A 23,769-nucleotide genomic window follows, 5' to 3' on the forward strand; every position below is an offset into this window, starting at 1 on the left:
TGTGTGATAAAAACAAGATAAACAATATATATTAAACATCTTAATGATAATATGTTTAAAGCTTTGAAATATTCAAATAAAATTTCTCTTTTTTCTTTATAATATACAAATATATACCTATTTAAAAGTATTATGAATAAACAAATGTTTTATAGGAATAAATTACATTGAATGTATTTTAATTTATTACAACTTTATTTGATTAAAAAAATAATAAAAGAAATAAATAAAGAGTAAACTAATTAATAGTCCTTTTGTTCCTAATTATAAAAGAAATTGTACAATTCAGATTCATTTAACCATCAATGTATCTGGACTGTTATATAGAGAAAATAAATGGATTATTTAATGAATTTAAAAATTAAACTTTTTATTATTTATATGATAAGAGGGGTTTATTAATATCTTTTTACGAATACTATCAATATATAAAATATAAAATTTTTTCAACTAGCCTTTTTAAAAGTTTATAAACATTAATAGCCTATTTAAAAGCTTATAAACTTTTTTTTTGGTCCAAATACATTGTATATTTTGATAGGATTCTTGACATAAGCTCCTATAAATAACATCTTTCGGGAACTCATAACATACCAATATCACTTCCCTCATTACTTTTGTTTCTTGTATCTTGCATTGAGATATGGCCAAAAAATTTATCTTAGTACTAGTCTTACTTCAAGTGAGCTCTTTTATGGGCTTTACTAAAGGGATTTATACTCACAAAGAACACCAAAAACATCACCCAGTAGCCCCAACTCCATCCCCTATTCAATCACAATCTTCTCACTCTTTTGATTCTCTTGATCTTGATCATCATCGTAAGAAACATCACCGACATCATCCATCATCCCCAGCTCCTTCCCCTCATCAATCAACATCTACCTCATCTATTGATTCTATAGATTTAGATCGTCATCCCAAGGCACAACCTCCCCATCATCCATCAGCCCCAACCCATTCTCCTATTCAGTCACCATCTTCGTTCTCAATTGATTCCATTGATCTAGACCATCATCGCAAGAACCATCATCGCCATCACCCATCATCCCCAACCCCTTCCCATGTTCAACCACCATCTTCTTTCATTAATGAGTCATTTGGTGTGGACCATCATCGCAAGAAACATCATCACCATCACCCATCAACCCCAACTCATTCCCCTGTTCAATCACCATCTTCCTCCTCTATAGATTCTCTTGATTTGGATCATCATCACAAGAAACACAAGAAACATCATCATCATCATTCCCAATCTCCAATCCCTTCCCCAACTCAATCTCCATCTACTTAAGTAAGTAGAGATATTGAAGAGGATCCGAATAATGAAATTTTCTATTATATACATGATTTGTGTAAGAATAACATATAAATAAAATCATATTTATTGCAATAACTCACCTTTTTCTCGACCACTCTTTATCCTTGTTGTTTTGTATCATACAAATCATTATTTTGTATTGTCCAATTTTATATGTTTAATAATCTATATCATATTATTAGTTTATATATTTATTTTGTGAGTATATTAAATTATTCATACATATGTTTAAGGGCATCCCAATTTTTTTTTGTTTATTCTATATAAGTTCCTCCTTAACCACGTTTAAAGAGATATCTTACATTGCATGTATTAAGACTAACAAAATTCCCTAACTATAATGCATATAGTGTTTTAAGTGATAGTTTTAATAATAGAAATATATAAAAGAAAAGTAATGCATAAGTTAATTTAACAGTTAGATTAATAATAAATTTAAACACCAAATATCTTTAAAATATTTTATATTACATAATCTTTTAAATAATAATTTTTTAACACTTATATTTATTAAGGATATTAATTTAATAATCATTCATTCTTTTCATAACCAAAGAGTATGGTTGTAAGGACAATTTTTATGGAATTTTGGGTTCAAACTTTGACCATCATATTGTCTCGTATGTGTAAATATTTCTTAGAGTATGGGGTGACAACTTGACTAATAGAGAAATTATAAAAAATGACATAATTATAATTTTGATCCCTTATTTCTCCAGCTCGCAAAGATTATCTCACCATTTTAAAATCTTCAAGTTTTGGTCTCAAACTCATATTTTTTAATAATTATTTTTTTATTTAATATATATTAATTGATTTAAGAAACAATGTAATTATGTAAAATGATAAATATTCATAATACTACTAAAAACCTCCTAGAAATGTTAGTTTCAACATTATAAATTATTTGTTTTTAATTACATGTATTTAATTAATCCATCTGGTTGATTCCATGTCGCTGGATTTTTCGATGTGTCATTTTAAACATGTTAAATTACCGATTTTTTATTTAATTAATATTAGGAAGAGAGAATAATTGGTTAAATTATAATTGGGGGGGGGGGGGGGGGGGATTCTACGAGAGAATGAAAATAATGTGACTAACTGTAATTAAATTATAAAAAGTCCACTAAAATGATTAGCACCATAACACAAATAATAGAACTCCTCGCCCTCGATTGTATTTTTTAAAAAATCATTACAATCGTATTGACATCCAACAAAATAGTCAAATAGTTGTATTAGTATCTAGGAAATTACAACTTCAATAAGAGTCTAATTGACTAAGGAAAGTCGACCATTATCATACTTAGTGTGCTATACAATTGGATATGACTATTCAAGACGATCCGAAAACCCTAAAATGGGACACTGATGAGATTCTCAAACGATAATGCATAAGGTAAGGGATTCATTAAAGGCCTAATAACTTTTGTAACAAACATCATATCAACTTCAATATAGACAAGGTTACGAATAGAGGATATCAAATCTTTTCCCATAATCTTATCATTGAATGGCCAATGTTCAGCCTGTTTGGAGCCGTATTATCAATGCCACGCCTCCTAAAGTAATTTCCCTTTAAATAAAAATGATTGTCACCGTGCATGAAGATTAACATATGGCCAGGTAGTGCTACGTCAAGAACCTTAAAAGGAACTGAAAATACTTGAATGAGATGACAAAGCCATATGATCTAAATAACACGGTGAAAAATGAAAATTCATAGAGCTATATAAAATGGAAGTAATCAAGCACAAATTCAACCTATAGCTAAAGTGATAAAGGTTGAGATTCTATATAGTGGTAAGGACACCAAGATCGGTATTCAGATTCCACTAAAATTAGAATCCACACTCGTAGAGACACTAAGGGACAATTAAATTCTATATGTATTGAGCCTAACTAACATACCATGGCTTGATCCAAAGGTAGTATACAACCATCTGTCTATCTGCAATACTATCTAAATTGTTATTCAAAAGAAAAGAAACCTAGAAGGAAAGAAACGAGAAGCAGTTTGAGAGGAAACTCAAAAGTTGGCAATTGTTGTTTTCATTTGAGAAATTGTTTACTCGATGCCCCTGGTTAACCTTATTATGGTAGAAAAAAGAAAAGTGATCGTTGAAGAATGTTAACATACTACATTAACCTAAATAAAGCATGCCTTAAACACCCTTATCCACATGACATTAAAATGTAATACTCAAAATGTTATGGATACCTATCTAGGTTATAATCAAATCATAATAAATACAAATTAGGATATGATTCAAATTTAACAATTGCAAAGAGATACTTGAGATGTGAAATCTAAAATCCATCAAGGAGGCACATCAATTAGCTTTACAGATAGCATATCTACTTTGGTGCTTTCCAAACAGACATATCTCTCATGGGAATTCTACCAATTCCTAAACAATAATTGACCCTATTTAGAAGACTTCAAAGTGAAAACAGGCCTTCAGTAACTTGAAGATATTCTTCTCAAAATCTTCAATTCTAACTAGGCTAACATCTTGCCCTATGTTTATTTGTTACTTATCCTTCATATAAGATGATGTTGAATTGACTCTCATAGAACAAAGATATGGAATACAATTTGGAAAAGCACTTTAAAATAAAAGCATCTAGTCATAATAAACCAAAACTATTTTATACTCTAAGGACACCCTATGCACAATATGTACTTTTTTAAAGAAGTCCGTAACTTGCAATGATATAAAATTCTACTATTTCCATTTATAATGTTTTAATATGATTAGCTTAGAAGGAATAATGCTAGATGAAACCAAGTTTTGTTCCTTTGGTTAGAGGGAATAAGGCCAAACACACTAAGGTTTCCTGCCTTAAGAGCATTCTTTTATAAGATGAAGTAAGGTTTCGTTTCTTTGGTTAGGCAAACCGGTTTTGCCACTAAAGTGTACATCAAAATTTGATTTTTATTTTATTTTTACTTTTAACAAATTTTTGATTTTGTTATCTATTGGGTATATGTTATACATATTGAAGCCCATATTAGAGAGTAAAATTGTTCTATAATAGACTTGTTACTATCAAAACTAAAATTAGATTATTATTATTCAAACCAACCTGATTCTTCCTTCGATTACTTCTCTAAATACCTAAGTTAGTTTGGGAGAAATTTATCTATAGGTATAGTATCCCATATTCAATCATCATAGGTTACAAAAATCAACTCACAAGCTAATACTTATTTAGCAACCTCAACATCAAGATACAATTTTCTTTAAAGGAAAACCCAGACAGAAATGGATGGTATTATATTCCATTAATATCACCCTTAATGGATTTAGGTAAAAGAGATCATCAGAGTGATGTTGCATAAGTCATATATTTTAATACAAAAGGCATTTAAAATAGTTTACAAATTTAATATGATGGTACATATATAACTCACAACAACATCTATTTGAGCAGGTATACTAGGTGAGTCTACCTCAAATATAAACAGAAGAATGAATGTTGAACCACTCGATTAATTCAATGAGTTAGCACACATAACTGTCCATGCTTAAAATTCAAGAGTTACAAACATGTTTAACACAAAAATTTAATATTAGTTATTTTATTAAAGGAGCCTTAGTCTTGTGAAGAGACTAAGGAGGTAAGGAAACAAAGATTGCATCAAAAACTTGCATCTAATTATGGACAACCATATTGAATTAGTTTCGTATTCAAGGATGCTCCTAATATAAGATACATTTCCTATTCTCGAAGCAGCATCAAAGCCAATTTTATTTTAAAGGTCTCTTCTTTATAATATAAAGAAGAAAATAATTGACAAAAAATATATTAATACTAGTTTGGGACAACTTTGAACTTGTAACTTTATTTATTAAGTTTTTCTTGAGTAATATTTTATTCTATTTTAATAAGTTTTCTTAAGTAATATTTTATTCTATGACAATCATTTGTTTTTGGTAGAACATTTTCTATGGTTTTGGTCTAGTCCCTCCTTGCATATATATATATAGATATATATATTATATATATATATATATATATAATATATATATATATTATTATATATATATATATATATATATAAGATATATATATATATATATATATATATATATATATAAATTATGAGTTATGGTTATAGGATAGAAGTTTATAAGTTTTCCAACTTCGTTGGGATGGTTAGTTGTTGTTTAATGGCAGTGTACTATTAATTTAGTTAAAAAACTATTAATTTTTCAGAAGAAAGAAACCATACCCTTTTTTAAACTGCTTGAATTTCTAACTAAAAATATCTCTATAATATTTATGTTTTTTTATTTGTAAAATAAATTCTTTTAGGATCCTTATACGAATAGTTCTATTATGGTCCGTGAAACTTCAATTTTTTTTAAAGTATTTTGAGTGCGTCACACATTCTCCCAATAAATATATTTTTCAAAATAAACTGATATTTTAAAATTCTATACTTCATCTTAAAATTAAATATATTGAGACGGGTGTGGTAGCTTAACTTTTATGTGCTACTTGAGTTAATGAGTATAAATTGTTGGTCCAAGGTTCAATATCGGTTTGCAATATTTATTTATATTTATCTATTAAAGTAAAATAGTTGTTAATATTTTTAAATCAACATTTTTTTATAAATAAAATATATTAATACATTATATATAATTGATATACATTTATTCAAGTAATTATTTTGACTCATTATAAAATATGTTTTTAGTTATGGTAAAGTACATCAAAAGTAGTTTTTATTTAATGAAAAATGTGTGATAAAAACAAGATAAACAATATATATTAAACATATTAATGATAATATGTTTAAAGCTTTCAAATAGTCAAATAAAATTTCTCTTTTTTCTTTATAATATACAAATATATACCTATTTAAATGTATTATGAATAAACAAATGTTTTATAGGAATAAATTACATTGAATGTATTTTATTTTATTACAACTTTATATGATTAAAAAAATAATAAAAGAAATAAATAAAGAGTAAAATAATTAATAGTCCTTTTGTTCCTAATTATAAAAGAAATTGTACAATTCAGATTCATTTAACCATCAATGTATCTGGACTGTTATATAAAGAAAATAAATGGATTATTTAATGAATTTAAAAATTAAACTTTTTATTATTTATATGATAAGAGGGGTTTATTAATATCTTTTTATGAATACTATCAATATACAAAATATAAAATTTTCAACTAACCTTTTTAAAAGTTTATAAACATTAATAGCGTATTTAAAAGCTTATAAACATTTTTTTGGGTCCAAATACATTGTATATTTTGATAGGATTCTTGACATAAGCTCCTATAAATAACATCTTTCGGGAACTCATAACATACCAATATCACTTCCCTCATTACTATTGTTTCTTGTATCTTGCATAGAGATATGGCCAAAAAATTTATCTTAGTACTAGTCTTACTTCAAGTGAGCTCTTTTATGGGCTTTACTAAAGGGATTTATACTCACAAAGAACACCAAAAACATCACCCAGTAGCCCCAACTCCATCCCCTATTCAATCACCATCTTCTCACTCTTTTGATTCTCTTGATCTTGATCATCATCGTAAGAAACATCACCGACATCATCCATCATCCCCATCTCCTTCCCCTCATCAATCAACATCTACCTCATCTATTGATTCTATAGATTTAGATCGTCATCCCAAGGCACATCCTCCCCATCATCCATCAGCCCCAACCCATTCTCCTGTTCAGTCACCATCTTCGTTCTCTATTGATTTCATTGATCTAGACCATCATCGCAAGAAACATCATCGCCATCACCCATCATCCCCGACCCCTTCCCATGTTCAACCACCATCTTCTTTCATTAATGAGTCATTTGATGTGGATCATCATCGCAAGAAACATCATCACCATCACCCATCAACCCCAACTCATTCCCCTGTTCAATCACCATCTTCCTCCTCTATAGATTCTCTTGATTTGGATCATCATCACAAGAAACACAAGAAACATCATCATCATCATCATCCCCAATCTCCAATCCCTTCCCCAACTCAATCTCCATCTACTTAAGTAAGTAGAGATATTGAAGAGGATCCGAATAATGAAATTTTCTATTATATACATGATTTGTGTAAGAATAACATATAAATAAAATCATATTTATTGCAATAACTCACCTTTTTCTCTACCACTCTTTATCCTTGTTGTTTTGTATCATACAAATCATTATTTTGTATTGGCCAATTTTATATGTTTAATAATCTATATCATATTATTAGTTTATATATTTATTTTGTGAGTATATTAAATTATTCATACATATGTTTGAGGGCATCCCAATTTTTTTTTGTTTATTCTATATAAGTTCCTCCTTAACCACGTTTAAAGAGATATCTTACATTGCATGTATTAAGACTAATAAAATTCCCTAACTATAATGCATATAGTGTTTTAAGTGATAGTTTTAATAATAGAAATATATAAAAGAAAAGTAATACATAAGTTAATTTAACAGTTAGATTAATAATAAATTTAAACACCAAATATCTTTAAAATATTTTATATTACATAATCTTTTAAATAATAATTTTTTAACACTCATATTTATTAAGGATATTAATTTAATAATCATTCATTCTTTTCATAACCAATTAGTATGGTTGTAAGGACAATTTTTATGGAATTTTGGGTTCAAACTTTTACCATCATATTGTCTCGTATGTGTAAATATTTCTTAGAGTATGGGGTGACTGTAACACCCCGATAAAATAAGATAATTATTTAATTTAAGTTAATAATATATTTATTAATTTAATTAAATAATTGGAATATTATTATTGGAATTAATATTATTGGGTTATTATTTTATTGGAAATAAAAGTTGGAATTTAGAAAAGGTCTCATTTGGTTAAAAGGGTTATTTTTTTCACGTGAAAAGGAAAAAGGGACAGAAAAGTGGAAAAAGGGCAAAGAGAGCCAGAGAACAAGGGTTGAAGAGAGGAAGGAAAGCTTGAAGCTCAGAGATTCGCCGGATTAACTCAGGTAAGGGGGGTTTATCGTCGATTAACGGGTATTATGGGATAACATGTAGTGGGTAGTGATAGACCATTGAATTGTTCCTGATTAGAATGATGAATGTTGAAATGTATGAACTTATGGATGAATGTGATTGAGTTAAAATTGAAGAAATTCGTAAGAATTAGATGGAAAAATGTTAGGATTTGTGAAATCGAATAGGAGATAATTAGTGTTAGGTGATATGAACGATTATTGTGAAAAACTGGACTGTGGAAGGTTGGAATTGGGAGATCTCGTAGCAGAGAACACCATTGCAGATCTGGAAATCTGGTTTCTGGTCATACGCGTATGGCACTAGGCAATACGCGTATGAGATGGTCTGGTACGCGTATGGCACTAGGCAATACGCGTATGGATGAGGAAGATGAGGTTTTGAACGTGGTTTGGTCTCTGTTGGTACGCGTATGGGGAAGTGGTACGCGTAGCATACGCGTATGAGACAGGTGATACGCGTATGGGATTGGCGTAGAAATGGGCCATACGCGTATGGGACTAGGCAGTACGCGTATGGGCAGGATTGTGATTTTTCTGTGCTGTTGTTGTGCAGTTTTTGGCTGTTCAGCTGAGTAACGTAATCCAGCTGATGTACGATATATTAGGGATCAGTTCCCGTTGTTTTGAGTAGTATAGGTATTAGTAGAGTGTGCTAATACTGTGGTTGTTCTTTGGCATGATCTGATATGCTTATGTGATAAATTACTGATGATGTGTGATAGTATGCATGATCCTGTGAATGTATCAGTTATGTGTGCATTTGTGAATAGACTGTTTTATGGCTTAGAGTGTGAGCATATGTCTATTCTTGAATTGTGGTTGATGATTTAGCATTTGCTAGGTGATTAGCATGCATATTGTGGCCTTTATGGTGGTAGCTAATTCCCATGGTGAGGAATTAGTGAGTTAGTCATTTTGGACTGTTGTTGATGTTTGCATGCTAGGTGAATTAGCGTGCATAGCATGGCCCTTGGGGTGGTAGCTAATTCCCATGGTGAGGAATTAGTGAGTGAGTCACTAGGTCTCAAATGAGTGGGACTAGTGGGCTTGGTAGCCGTGCCTGGATTTGGACGGTGAGGTGAACTATATGTTCACAAATAGTCGGTACCGCATGCATGGAGTCTCATTGCATAAAATGTGTATGGCGTATAATATGAATGGATGTATTCCAATATTATACGTGTGTTTGTGTTGATATTGAGTATGAGCATGAATTGTATTGGTATTGAGTATGATATTTGAATTGATGTGCCGTTACCGAATGTGTGATGTGATTAGGGTGATTAATGTGTTAAATTACTTAACATGACATGATATTTTATAATGCTCATTATATTGATTGAGGAACTCACCCTTACAACTATTTTTCAGGTAACGAGCAGTGAGTTGAGTAGAAGCTAATGTTCGGAGTCGAGTGTAATTTCCTTAGTGGGTCATGCTCTGATAGATGTAACATTGGGACGGGATGTTTTGTCTTATTATTATTGTTGGTTGCTGAATGATCTTACATGTATGAGTTGCATGTTTTTGAATGATCGATTTGATCTCTATCCGGTGCGTATTATGCAAATGTTTTAATTGATAAATAAATGAGCATGACAAGCTATTTTGATAAATGCGTGAAGTTGTTTGTGTGACACCCTTAACTGCATAATTACTCTGATTGATATATGTTGTTACTTTAATTAAATATTTGGGGTATTTTAGAAGGGTGTTACAGTGACAACTTGACTAATAGAGAAATTATAAAAAATGACATAATTATAATTTTGATCCCTTATTTTCTCCAGCTCGCAAAGATTATCTCACCATTTTAAAATCTTCAAGTTTTGGTCTCAAACTCATATTTTTTTAATTATTTTTTTATTTGATATATATATTAATTGATTTAAGATACAATGTAATTATGTAAAATGATAAATATTTATAATACTACTAAAAACCTCCTAGAAATGTTAGTTTCAACATTATAAATTATTTATTTTTAATTACATGTATTTAATTAATCCATCTGGTTGATTCCATATCGCTGGATTTTTCGATGTGTCATTTTAAACATGTTAAATTACCTATTTTTTATTTAATTAATATTTGGAAGAGACAATAATTGGTTAAATTATAATTGGGAGGGGGGGGGGGGATTCTACGAGAGAATGAAAAATAATGTGACTAACTCTAATTAAATTATAAATACTCCACTAAATTGATTAGCACCATAACAAAAATAATAGAACTCCTCGAACCTCGATTGTATTTTTTGAAAAATCATTACAATGGTATGGAAATCCAACAAAATAGTCAAATAGTTGTATTAGTATCTAGGAAAATTACAACTTCAATAAGAGTCTAATTGACTAAGGAAATCGACCATTATCCTACTTAGTGTGCTATACAATTGGATATGACTATTCAAGACGATCCGAAAACCCTAAAATGGGACACTGATGAGATTCTCAAACGATAATGCATAAGGTAAGGGATTCATTAAAGGCCTAAAAACTTTTGTAACAAACATCATATCAACTTCAATATAGACAAGGTTACGAATAGAGGATATCAAATCTTTTCCCACAATCTTATCATTGAATGGCCAATGTTCAGCCTGTTTGGAGCCGTATTATCAATGCCACGCCTCCCAAAGTAATTTTGCTTTAAATAAAAATGATTGTCACCGTGCATGAAGATTAAAATGTGGCCAGGTAGTGCTACGTCAAGAACCTTAAAAAGAACTGAAAATACTTGAATGAGATGACAAAGCCATATGATCTAAATAATACGGTGAAAAATGAAAATTCATAGAGCTATATAAAATGGAAGTAATCAAGCACAAACTTCAACCTATAGCTAAAGTGATAAAGGTTGAGATTGTATATAGTGGTAAGGACACCAAGATCGGTATTCAGATTTCACTAAAATTAGAATCCACACTAGTAGAGACAATAAGGGACAATTAAAATCTATATGTATTGAGCCTAACTAACATACCATGGCTTGATCCAAAGATAGTATACAACCATTTGTCTATCTACAACACTATCTAAATAGTTATTCAAAAGAAAAGAAACCTAGAAGGAAAGAAACGAGAAGCAGTTTGAGAGGAAACTCAAAAGTTGGCAACTCTTGGTTTCATTTGAGAAATTTTTTACTCGATTCCCCTGGTTAACCTTATTATGGTAAAAAAAACAAAAAAAAGTGACCATTGAAGAATGTTCACAAACTACATTAACCTAAATAAAGCATGCCTTAAACACCCTTATCCACATGACGTTAAAATGTAATACTCAAAATGTTATGGATACCTATCTAGGTTATAATCAAATCATAATAAATACAAATTAGGATATGACTCAAATTTAACAATTGCAAAGAGATACTTGAGATGTGAATCTAAAATCTATCAAGGAGGTACATCAATTAGCTTTACAGATAGCATATCTACTTTGGCTCTTTCCAAACTGACATATCTCTCATGGGAATTCTACCAATTCCTAAACAATGATTGACCCTATTTGGAGACTTCAAGTGAAAATAGGCCTTCAGTAACTTGAATATATTCTTCTCAAAATCTTCAATTCTAACTAGGCTAACATCTTGCCCTATGTTTATTTGTTACTTATCCTTCATAGAAGATGGCGTTGAATTGACTCTCATAGAAGAAAGATATGGAATACAATTTGGAAAAGCACTTTAAAATAAAAGCATCTAGTCATAATAAACCAAACATATTTTATACTCTAAGGACACCCTATGCACAATATGTACTTTTTTAAAGAAGTCCGTAACTTGCAATGATATAAAATTCTACTATTTCCATTTATAATGATTTAAATAGATTAGCTTAGAAGGAATAATGCTAGATGAAACCAAGTTTTGTTCCTTTGGTTAGAGGGAATAAGGCCAAACATACTAAGGTTTCCTGCCTTAAGAGCATTCTTTTATAAGATGAAGTAAGGTTTCGTTTATTTGGTTAGGCAAACCGGTTTTGCCACTAAAGTGTACATCAAAATTTGATTTTTATTTTATTTTTACTTTTAACAAATTTTTTATTTTGTTATCTATTGGGAATATGTTATACATATTGAAGCCCACATTAGAGAGTAAAATTGTTCTATAATAGACTTGTTACTATCAAAACTAAAATTAGATTATTATTATTCAAACCAACTTGATTCTTCCTTCGATTACTTCTCTAAATACCTAAGTTAGTTTGGGAGAAATTTATCTATAGGTATAGTATCCCATATTCAATCATCATAGGTTACAAAATCAACTCACAAGCTAATACTTATTTAGCAACCTCAACATCAAGATACAATTTTCTTTAAAGGAAAACCCAGACAGAAATGAATGGTATTATATTCCATTAATATCACCCTTAATGGATTTAGGTAAAAGAGATCATCAGAGTGATGTTGCATAAGTCATATATTTTAATATAAAAGGCATTTAAAATAGTTTACAAATTTAATATGATGGTACATATATAACTCACAACAACATCTATTTGAGCAGGTATACTAGGTGAGTCTACCTCAAATATAAACAGAAGAATGAATGTTGAACCACTCGATTAATTCAATGAGTTAGCACACATAACTGTCCATGCTTAAAATTCAAGAGTTACAAACATGTTTAACACAAAAATTTAATATTAGTTATTTTATTAAAGGAGCATTAGTCTTGTGAAGAGACTAAGGAGGTAAGGAAACAAAGATTGCATGAAAAACTTGCATCTAATTATGGACAACCATATTGAATTAGTTTCGTATTCACGGATGCTCCTAATATAAGATACATTTCCTATTCTCGAAGCAGCATCAAAGCCTATTTTATTTTAAAGGTCTCTTCTTTATAATATAAAGAAGAAAATAATTGACAAAAAATATATTAATACTAGTTTGGGACAACTTTGAACTTGTAACTTTATTTATTAAGTTTTTCTTGAGTAATATTTTATTCTATTTTAATAAGTTTTTCTTAAGTAATATTTTATTCTATGACAATCATTTGTTTTTGGTAGATCATTTTCTATGGTTTTGGTCTAGTCCCTCCTTGCATGTATATATATATATATATATATATATATATATATATATATATATATATATATATATATATATATATATATATATATATATATGTATATATATATATGTATATATATATATATATATATATATATATATATATATATATATATATATATATATATATATATATATATATATATATGAGCTATGGTTATAGGATAGAAGTCTATAAGTTTTCCAACTTAGTTGGGATGGTTAGTTGTTGTTTAATGGCAGTGTACTATTAATTTAGTTAAAAAACTATTAATTTTTCAGAAGAAAGAAATGATACCCTTTTTTAAACTGCTTGAATTTCTAACTAAAAATATCTCTATAATATTTATGTTTTTTTATTTGTAAAATAAATTCTTTTAGGATCCTTATACGAATAGTTCTATTATGGTCCGTGAAACTTCAATTTTTTTTTAAAGTATTTTGAGTGCGTCACACATTCTCCCAATAAATATATTTTTCAAAATAAACTGATATTTTAAAATTTTATACTTCATCTTAAAATTAAATATATTGAGATGGGTGTGGTAGCTTAACTTTTATGTGCTACTTGAGTTAAATGAGTATAAATTGTTGGTCCAAGGTTCAACATCGGTTTGCAATATTTATTTATATTTATCTATTAAAGTAAAATAGTTGTTAATATTTTTAAATCAACAATTTTTTATAAATAAAATATATTTATACATTATATATAATTGGTATACATTTCTTCAAGTTATAATTTTGACTCATTATTAAATATGTTTTTAGTTATGGTAAAGTACATCAAAAGTAGTTTTTATTTAATGAAAAATGTGTGATAAAAACAAGATAAATAATATATATTAAACATATTAATGATAATATGTTTAAAGCTTTCAAATATTCAAATAAAATTTCTCTTTTTTCTTTATAATATACAAATATATACCTATTTAAAAGTATTATGAATAAACAAATGTTTTATAGGAATAAATTACATTGAATGTATTTTAATTTATTACAACTTTATATGATTAAAAAAATCATAAAAGAAATAAATAAAGAGTAAAATAATTAATAGTCCTTTTGTTCCTAATTATAAAAGAAATTGTACAATTTAGATTCATTTAACCATCAATGTATCTGGACTGTTATATAGAGAAAATGAATGGATTATTTAAAGAATTTAAAAATTAAACTTTTTATTATTTATATGATAAGAGGGGTTTATTAATATCTTTTTACGAATACTATCAATTTACAAAATATAAAATTTTCAACTAGCCTTTTTAAAAGTTTATAAACATTAATAGCCTTTTTAAAAGCTTATAAACATTTTTTTTGGTCCAAATACATTGTATATTTTGATAGGATTCTTGACATAAGCTCCTATAAATAACATCTTTCGGGAACTCTTAACATACCAATATCACTTCCATCATTACTTTTGTTTCTTGTATCTTGCATAGAGATATGGCCAAATTTTTTATCTTAGTACTAGTCTTACTTCAAGTGAGCTCTTTTATGGGCTTTACTAAAGGGATTTATACTCACAAAGAACACCAAAAACATCACCCAGTAGCCCCAACTCCATCCCCTATTCAATCACCATCTTCTCACTCTTTTGATTCTCTTGATCTTGATCATCATCGTAAGAAACATCACCGACATCATCCATCATCCCCAGCTCCTTTCCCTCATCAATCAACATCTACCTCATCTATTGATTCTATAGATTTAGATCGTCATCCCAAGGCACATCCTCCCCATCATCCATCAGCCCCAACCCATTCTCCTGTTCAGTCACCATCTTCGTTCTCTATTGATTCCATTGATCTAGACCATCATCGCAAGAAACATCACCGCCATCACCCATCATCCCCAACCCCTTCCCATGTTCAACCACCATCTTCTTTCATTAATGAGTCATTTGATGTGGATCATCATCGCAAGAAACATCATCACCATCACCCATCAACCCCAACTCATTCCCCTGTTCAATCACCATCTTCCTCCTCTATAGATTCTCTTGATTTGGATCATCATCACAAGAAACACAAGAAACATCATCATCATCATCCCCAATCTCCAATCCCTTCCCCAACTCAATCTCCATCTACTTAAGTAAGAAGAGATATTGAAGAGGATTCGAATAATGAAATTTTCTATTATATACATGATTTGTGTAAGAATAACATATAAATAAAATCATATTTATTGGATTTACTCACCTTTTCTCGACCACTCTTTATCCTTGTTGTTTTGTATCATACAAATCATTATTTTGTATTGTCCAATTTTATATGTTTAATAATTTATATCATATTATTAGTTTATATATTTATTTTGTGAGTATATTAAATTATTCATACATATGTTTGAGGGCATCCCAATTATAAAAAGTCCACTAAATTGAATAGCACCATAACACAAATAAAAGAACTCCTCGCCCTCGATTGTATTTTTTGAAAAATCATTACAATGGTATTGACATCCAACAAAATAGTCAAATAGTTGTATTAGTATCTAGGAAAATTACAACTTCAATAAGAGTCTAATTGACTAAGGAAAGTCGACCATTATCATACTTAGTGTGCTATACAATTGGATATGATTATTAGTTTATATGATTTAAAATGATTAGCTTAGAAGGAATAATGCTAGATGAAACCAAGTTTTGTTCCTTTGGTTAGAGGGAATAAGGCCAAACACACTAAGGTTTCCTGCCTTAAGAGCATTCTTTTATAAGATGAAGTAAGGTTTCGTTTCATTGGTTAGACAAACCGGTTTTGATACTAACGCGTACATCAAAATTTGATTTTTATTTTATATTTACTTTTAACAAATTTTTGATTTTGTTATCTATTGGGAATATGTTATACATATTGAAGCCCACATTAGAGAGTAAAATTATTCTATAATAGACATGTTACTATCAAAACTAAAATTAGATTATTATTATTCAACCAACCTGATTCTTCCTTCGATTACTTCTCTAAATACCTAAGTTAGTTTGCGAGAAATTTATCTATAGGTATAGTATCCCATATTCAATAATCATAGGTTACAAAAATTAACTCACAAGCTAATACTTATTTAGCAACCTCAACATCAAGATACAATTTTCTTTAAAGGAAAACCCAGACAGAAATGGATGGTATTATATTCCATTAATATCACCCTTAATGGATTTAGGTAAAAGAGATCATCAGAGTGATGTTGCATAAGTCATATATTTTAATATAAAGGGCATTTAAAATAGTTTACAAATTTAATACGATGGTACATATATAACTCACAACAACATCTATTTGAGCAAGTATACTAGGTGAGTCTCAAATATAAACAGAAGAATGAATGTTGAACCACTCGATTAATTCAATGAGTTAGCACACATAACTGTCCATGCTTAAAATTCAAGAGTTACAAACATGTTTAACACAAAAATTTAATATTAGTTATTTTATTAAAGGAGCCTTAGTCTTGTGAAGAAACTAAGGAGGTAAGGAAACAAAGATTGCATGAAAAACTTGCATCTAATTATGGACAACGATATTGAATTAGTTTCGTATTCACGGATGCTCCTAATATAAGATACATTTCCAATTCTCGAAGCAGCATCAAAGCCTATTTTATTTTAAAGGTCTCTTCTTTATAATATAAAGAAGAAAATAATTGACAAAAAATATATTAATACTAGTTTGGGACAACTTTGAACTTGTAACTTTATTTATTAAGTTTTTCTTGAGTAATATTTTATTCTATTTTAATAAGTTTTTCTTAAGTAATATTTTATTCTATGACAATCATTTGTTTTTGGTAGATCATTTTCTATGGTTTTGGTCTAGTCCCTCCTTGCATGTATATATATATATATATATATATATATATATATATATATATATATATATATATATATATATATATATATATATATATATATATATATATATATATATATATATATATTATATATATATATATATATATATGAGCTATGGTTATAGGATAGAAGTCTATAAGTTTTCCAACTTTGTTGGGATGGTTAGTTTTTTTTAATGGCAGTGTACTATTATTTTAGTTAAAAAACTATTAATTTTTCAGAAGAAAGAATCCATACCCTTTTTTAAACTGCTTGAATTTCTAACTAAAAATATCTCTATAATATTTATGTTTTTTTATTTGTAAAATAAATTCTTTTAGGATCCTTATACGAATAGTTCTATTATGGTCCGTGAAACTTCAAGTTTTTTTTAAAGTATTTTGAGTGCGTCACACATTCTCCCAATAAATATATTTTTCAAAATAAACTGATATTTTAAAATTCTATACTTCATCTTAAAATTAAATATATTGAGACGGGTGTGGTAGCTTAACTTTTATGTGCTACTTGAGTTAAATGAGTATAAATTGTTGGTCCAAGGTTCAATATCGGTTTGCAATATTTCTTTATTTTTATCTATTAACGTAAAATAGTTGTTAATATTTTTAAATCAACAATTTTTTATAAATAAAATATATTAATACATTCTATATAATTGATATACATTTCTTCAAGTTATTATTTTGATTCATTATTAAATATGTTTTTAGTTATGGTAAAGTACATCAAAAGTAGTTTTTATTTAATGAAAAATGTGTGATAAAAACAAGATAAACAATATATATTAAACATATTAATGATAATATGTTTAAAGCTTTCAAATATTGAAATAAAATTTATCTTTTTTCTTTATAATATACAAATAATACCTATTTAAAAGTATTATGAATAAACAAATGTTTTATAGGAATAAATTACATTGAATGTATTTTTATTTATTACAACTTTATATGATTAAAAAAATCAGAAAAGAAATAAATAAAGAGTAAAATAATTAATAGTCCTTTTGTTCCTAATTATAAAAGAAATTGTACAATTTAGATTCACTTAACCATCAATGTATCTGGACTGTTATATAGAGAAAATAAATGGATTATTTAATGAATTTAAAAATTAAACTTTTTATTATTTATATGATAAGAGGGTTTTATTAATATCTTTTTACGAATACTATCAATATACAAAATATAAAATTTTCAACTAGCCTTTTTAAAAGTTTATAAACATTAATAGCGTATTTAAAAGCTTATAAACATTTTTTTGGGTCCAAATACATTGTATATTTTGATAGGATTCTTGACATAAGCTCCTATAAATAACATCTTTCGGGAACTCTTAACATACCAATATCACTTCCATCATTACTTTTGTTTCTTGTATCTTGCATAGAGATATGGCCAAATTTTTTATCTTAGTACTAGTCTTACTTCAAGTGAGCTCTTTTATGGGCTTTACTAAAGGGATTTATACTCACAAAGAACACCAAAAACATCACCCAGTAGCCCCAACTCCATCCCCTATTCAATCACCATCTTCTCACTCTTTTGATTCTCTTGATCTTGATCATCATCGTAAGAAACATCACCGACATCATCCATCATCCCCAGCTCCTTCCCCTCATCAATCAACATCTACCTCATCTATTGATTCTATAGATTTAGATCGTCATCCCAAGGCACATCCTCCCCATCATCCATCAGCCCCAACCCATTCTCCTGTTCAGTCACCATCTTCGTTCTCTATTGATTCCATTGATCTAGACCATCATCGCAAGAAACATCATCGCCATCCCCCATCATCCCCAACCCCTTCCCATGTTCAACCACCATCTTCTTTCATTAATGAGTCATTTGATGTGGATCATCATCGCAAGAAACATCATCACCATCACCCATCAACCCCAACTCATTCCCCTGTTCAATCACCATCTTCCTCCTCTATAGATTCTCTTGATTTGGATCATCATCACAAGAAACACAAGAAACATCATCATCATCATCCCCAATCTCCAATCCCTTCCCCAACTCAATCTCCATCTACTTAAGTAAGAAGAGATATTGAAGAGGATTCGAATAATGAAATTTTCTATTATATACATGATTTGTGTAAGAATAACATATAAATAAAATCATATTTATTGGATTTACTCACCTTTTTCTCGACCACTCTTTATCCTTGTTGTTTTGTATCATACAAATCATTATTTTGTATTGTCCAATTTTATATGTTTAATAATTTATATCATATTATTAGTTTATATATTTATTTTGTGAGTATATTAAATTATTCATACATATGTTTGAGGGCATCCCAATTATAAAAAGTCCACTAAATTGATTAGCACCATAACACAAATAAAAGAACTCCTCGCCCTCGATTGTATTTTTTGAAAAATCATTACAATGGTATTGACATCCAACAAAATAGTCAAATAGTTGTATTAGTATCTAGGAAAATTACAACTTCAATAAGAGTCTAATTGACTAAGGAAAGTCGACCATTATCATACTTAGTGTGCTATACAATTGGATATGATTATTAGTTTATAATGATTTAAAATGATTAGCTTAGAAGGAATAATGCTAGATGAAACCAAGTTTTGTTCCTTTGGTTAGAGGGAATAAGGCCAAACACACTAAGGTTTCCTGCCTTAAGAGCATTCTTTTATAAGATGAAGTAAGGTTTCGTTTCTTTGGTTAGGCAAACCGGTTTTGCCACTAAAGTGTACATCAAAATTTGATTTTTATTTTATTTTTACTTTTAACAAATTTTTGATTTTGTTATCTATTGGGAATATGTTATAAATATTGAAGCCCATATTAGAGAGTAAAATTGTTCTATAATAGACTTGTTACTATCAAAACTAAAATTAGACTATTATTATTCAAACCAACATGATTCTTCCTTCGATTACTTTTCTAAATACCTAAGTTAGTTTGGGAGAAATTTATCTATAGGTATAGTATCCCATATTCAATCATCATAGGTTACAAAAATCAACTCACAAGCTAATACTTATTTAGCAACCTCAACATCAAGATACAATTTTCTTTAAAGGAAAACCCAGACAGAAATGGATGGTATTATATTCCATTAATATCACCCTTATTGGATTTAGGTAAAAGAGATCATCAGAGTGATGTTGCATAAGTCATATATTTTAATATAAAAGGCATTTAAAATAGTTTACAAATTTAATATGATGGTACATATATAACTCACAACAACATCTATTTGAGCAGGTATACTAGGTGAGTCTACCTCAAATATAAACAGAAGAATGAATGTTGAACCACTCGATTAATTCAATGAGTTAGCACACATAACTGTCGATGCTTAAAATTTAAGAGTTACAAACATGTTTAACACAAAAATTTAATATTAGTTATTTTATTAAAGGAGCCTTAGTCTTGTGAAGAGACTAAGGAGGTAAGGAAACAAAGATTGCATGAAAAACTTGCATCTAATTATGGACAACCATATTGAATTAGTTTCATATTCACGGATGCTCCTAATATAAGATACATTTCCTATTCTCGAAGCAGCATCAAAGCCTATTTTATTTTAAAGGTCTCTTCTTTATAATATAAAGAAGAAAATAATTGACAAAAAATATATTAATACTAGTTTGGGACAACTTTGAACTTGTAACTTTATTTATTAAGTTTTTATTGAGTAATATTTTATTCTATTTTAATAAGTTTTTCTTAAGTAATATTTTATTCTATGACAAAGATTTGTTTTTGGTAGATCATTTTCTATGGTTTTGGTCTAGTCCCTCCTTGCATGTATGTATATATATATATATATATATATATATATATATATATATATATATATATATATATATATATATATATATATATATATATATATATATATATATATATATATATATATATATATATATATATATATATATATATATATATATATATATATATATATATATATATATATATATCTATATATATATATATATATATATAGGATAGAAGTCTATAAGTTTTCCAACTTAGTTGGGATGGTTAGTTGTTGTTTAATGGCAGTGTACTATTAATTTAGTTAAAAAACTATTAATTTTTCAGAAGAAAGAATCCATACCCTTTTTTAAACTGCTTGAATTTCTAACTAAAAATATCTCTATAATATTTATGTTTTTTTATTTGTAAAATAAATTCTTTTAGGATTCTTATACGAATAGTTCTATTATGGTCCGTGAAACTTCAATTTTTTTTTTAAGTATTTTGAGTGTGTCACACATTCTCCCGATAAATATATTTTTCAAAATAAACTGATATTTTAAAATTCTATACTTCATCTTAAAATTAAATATATTGAGACGGGTGTGGTAGCTTAACTTTTATGTGCTACTTGAGTTAAATGAGTATAAATTGTTGGTCCAAGGTTCAATATCGGTTTGCAATATTTCTTTATTTTTATCTATTAAAGTAAAATAGTTGTTAATATTTTTAAATCAACAATTTTTTATAAATAAAATATATTAATACATTCTATATAATTGATATACATTTCTTCAAGTTATTATTTTGATTCATTATTAAATATGTTTTTAGTTATGGTAAAGTACATCAAAAGTAGTTTTTATTTAATGAAAAATGTGTGATAAAAACAAGATAAACAATATATATTAAACATATTAATGATAATATGTTTAAAGCTTTCAAATATTCAAATAAAATTTCTCTTTTTTCTTTATAATATACAAATATATACCTATTTAAAAGTATTATGAATAAACAAATGTTTTATAGGAATAAATTACATTGAATGTATTTTAATTTATTACAACTTTATATGATTAAAAAAATAATAAAAGAAATAAATAAAGAGTAAAATAATTAATAGTCCTTTTGTTCTAATTATAAAAGAAATTGTACAATTCAGATTCATTTAACAATCAATGTATCTGGACTGTTATATAGAGAAAATAAATGGATTATTTAATGAATTTAAAAATTAAACTTTTTATTATTTATATGATAAGAGGGGTTTATTAATATCTTTTTACGAATACTATCAATATACAAAATATAAAATTTTCAACTAGCCTTTTTAAAAATTTATAAACATTAATAGCCTATTTAAAAGCTTATAAACTTTTTTTTTTGGTCCAAATACATTGTATATTTTGATAGGATTCTTGACATAAGCTCCTATAAATAACATCTTTCGGGAACTCATAACATACCAATATCACTTCCCTCATTACTTTTGTTTCTTGTATCTTGCATAGAGATATGGCCAAAATTTTTATCTTAGTACTAGTCTTACTTCAAGTGAGCTCTTTTATGGGCTTTACTAAAGGGATTTATACTCACAAAGAACACCAAAAACATCACCCAGTAGCCCCAACTCCATCCCTTATTCAATCACCATCTTCTCACTCTTTTGATTCTCTTGATCTTGATCATCATCGTAAGAAACATCACCGACATCATCCATCATCCCCAGCTCCTTCCCCTCATCAATCAACATCTACCTCTTCTATTGATTCTATAGATTTAGATCGTCATCCCAAGGCACATCCTCCCCATCATCCATCAGCCCCAACCCATTCTCCTGTTCAGTCACCATCTTCGTTCTCTATTGATTCCATTGATCTAGACCATCATCGCAAGAAACATCATCGCCATCACCCATCATCCCCAACCCCTTCCCATGTTCAACCACCATCTTCTTTCATTAATGAGTCATTTGATGTGGATCATCATCGCAAGAAACATCATCACCATCACCCATCAACCCCAACTCATTCCCCTGTTCAATCACCATCTTCCTCCTCTATAGATTCTCTTGATTTGGATCATCATCACAAGAAACACAAGAAACATCATCATCATCATCCCCAATCTCCAATCCCTTCCCCAACTCAATCTCCATCTACTTAAGTAAGTAGAGATATTGAAGAGGATCCGAATAATGAAATTTTCTATTATATACATGATTTGTGTAAGAATAACATATAAATAAAATCATATTTATTACAATAACTCACCTTTTTCTCGACCACTCTTTATCCTTGTTGTTTTGTATCATACAAATCATTATTTTGTATTGTCCAATTTTATATGTTTAATAATCTATATCATATTATTAGTTTATATATTTATTTTGTGAGTATATTAAATTATTCATACATATGTTTGAGGGCATCCCAATTTTTTTTTTGTTTATTCTATATAAGTTCCTCCTTAACCACATTTAAAGAGATATCTTACATTGCATGTATTAAGACTAACAAAATTCCCTAACTATAATGCATGTAGTGTTTTAAGTGATAGTTTTAATAATAGAAATATATAAAAGAAAAGTAATACATAAGTTAATTTAACAGTTAGATTAATAATAAATTTAAACACCAAATATCTTTAAAATATTTTATATTACATAATCTTTTAAATAATAATTTTTTAACACTCATATTTATTAAGGATATTAATTT

General features: G+C 28.2%; 2 protein-coding genes across 3 annotated transcripts; both read left to right on the forward strand.

Moving 5' to 3' along the window:
* Window positions 1–583: 583 nt before the first annotated feature.
* Window positions 584–15,646, forward strand: LOC127128423 (uncharacterized). Of its 2 annotated transcripts, none has more exons than XM_051057719.1 (2): window positions 584–885; window positions 6,962–7,475. In XM_051057719.1, exons 1-2 carry the CDS (start codon window positions 644–646, stop codon window positions 7,371–7,373), a joined length of 654 nt encoding a protein of 217 aa, XP_050913676.1. In that variant the 5' UTR covers window positions 584–643; the 3' UTR covers window positions 7,374–7,475. The 2 variants fall into 2 exon arrangements, with proteins under 2 accessions (XP_050913676.1, XP_050913677.1); XM_051057720.1 differs by lacking the exon at window positions 6,962–7,475 and adding an exon at window positions 15,136–15,646 and having other exon boundaries at window positions 586–885.
* Window positions 15,647–18,632: 2,986 nt separating this feature from the next.
* On the forward strand, window positions 18,633–23,317 carry LOC127128425 (uncharacterized). Its single transcript, XM_051057721.1, has 2 exons — window positions 18,633–18,938; window positions 22,807–23,317. The coding sequence occupies exons 1-2, from the start codon at window positions 18,697–18,699 to the stop codon at window positions 23,213–23,215; spliced, it is 651 nt and encodes a 216-aa protein (XP_050913678.1). The 5' UTR covers window positions 18,633–18,696; the 3' UTR covers window positions 23,216–23,317.
* The last annotated feature ends 452 nt before the right edge of the window (window positions 23,318–23,769 follow it).

Source organism: Lathyrus oleraceus, chromosome 3 (assembly GCF_024323335.1).
Source record: "Lathyrus oleraceus cultivar Zhongwan6 chromosome 3, CAAS_Psat_ZW6_1.0, whole genome shotgun sequence".
Lineage (NCBI taxonomy): Eukaryota > Viridiplantae > Streptophyta > Magnoliopsida > Fabales > Fabaceae > Lathyrus > Lathyrus oleraceus.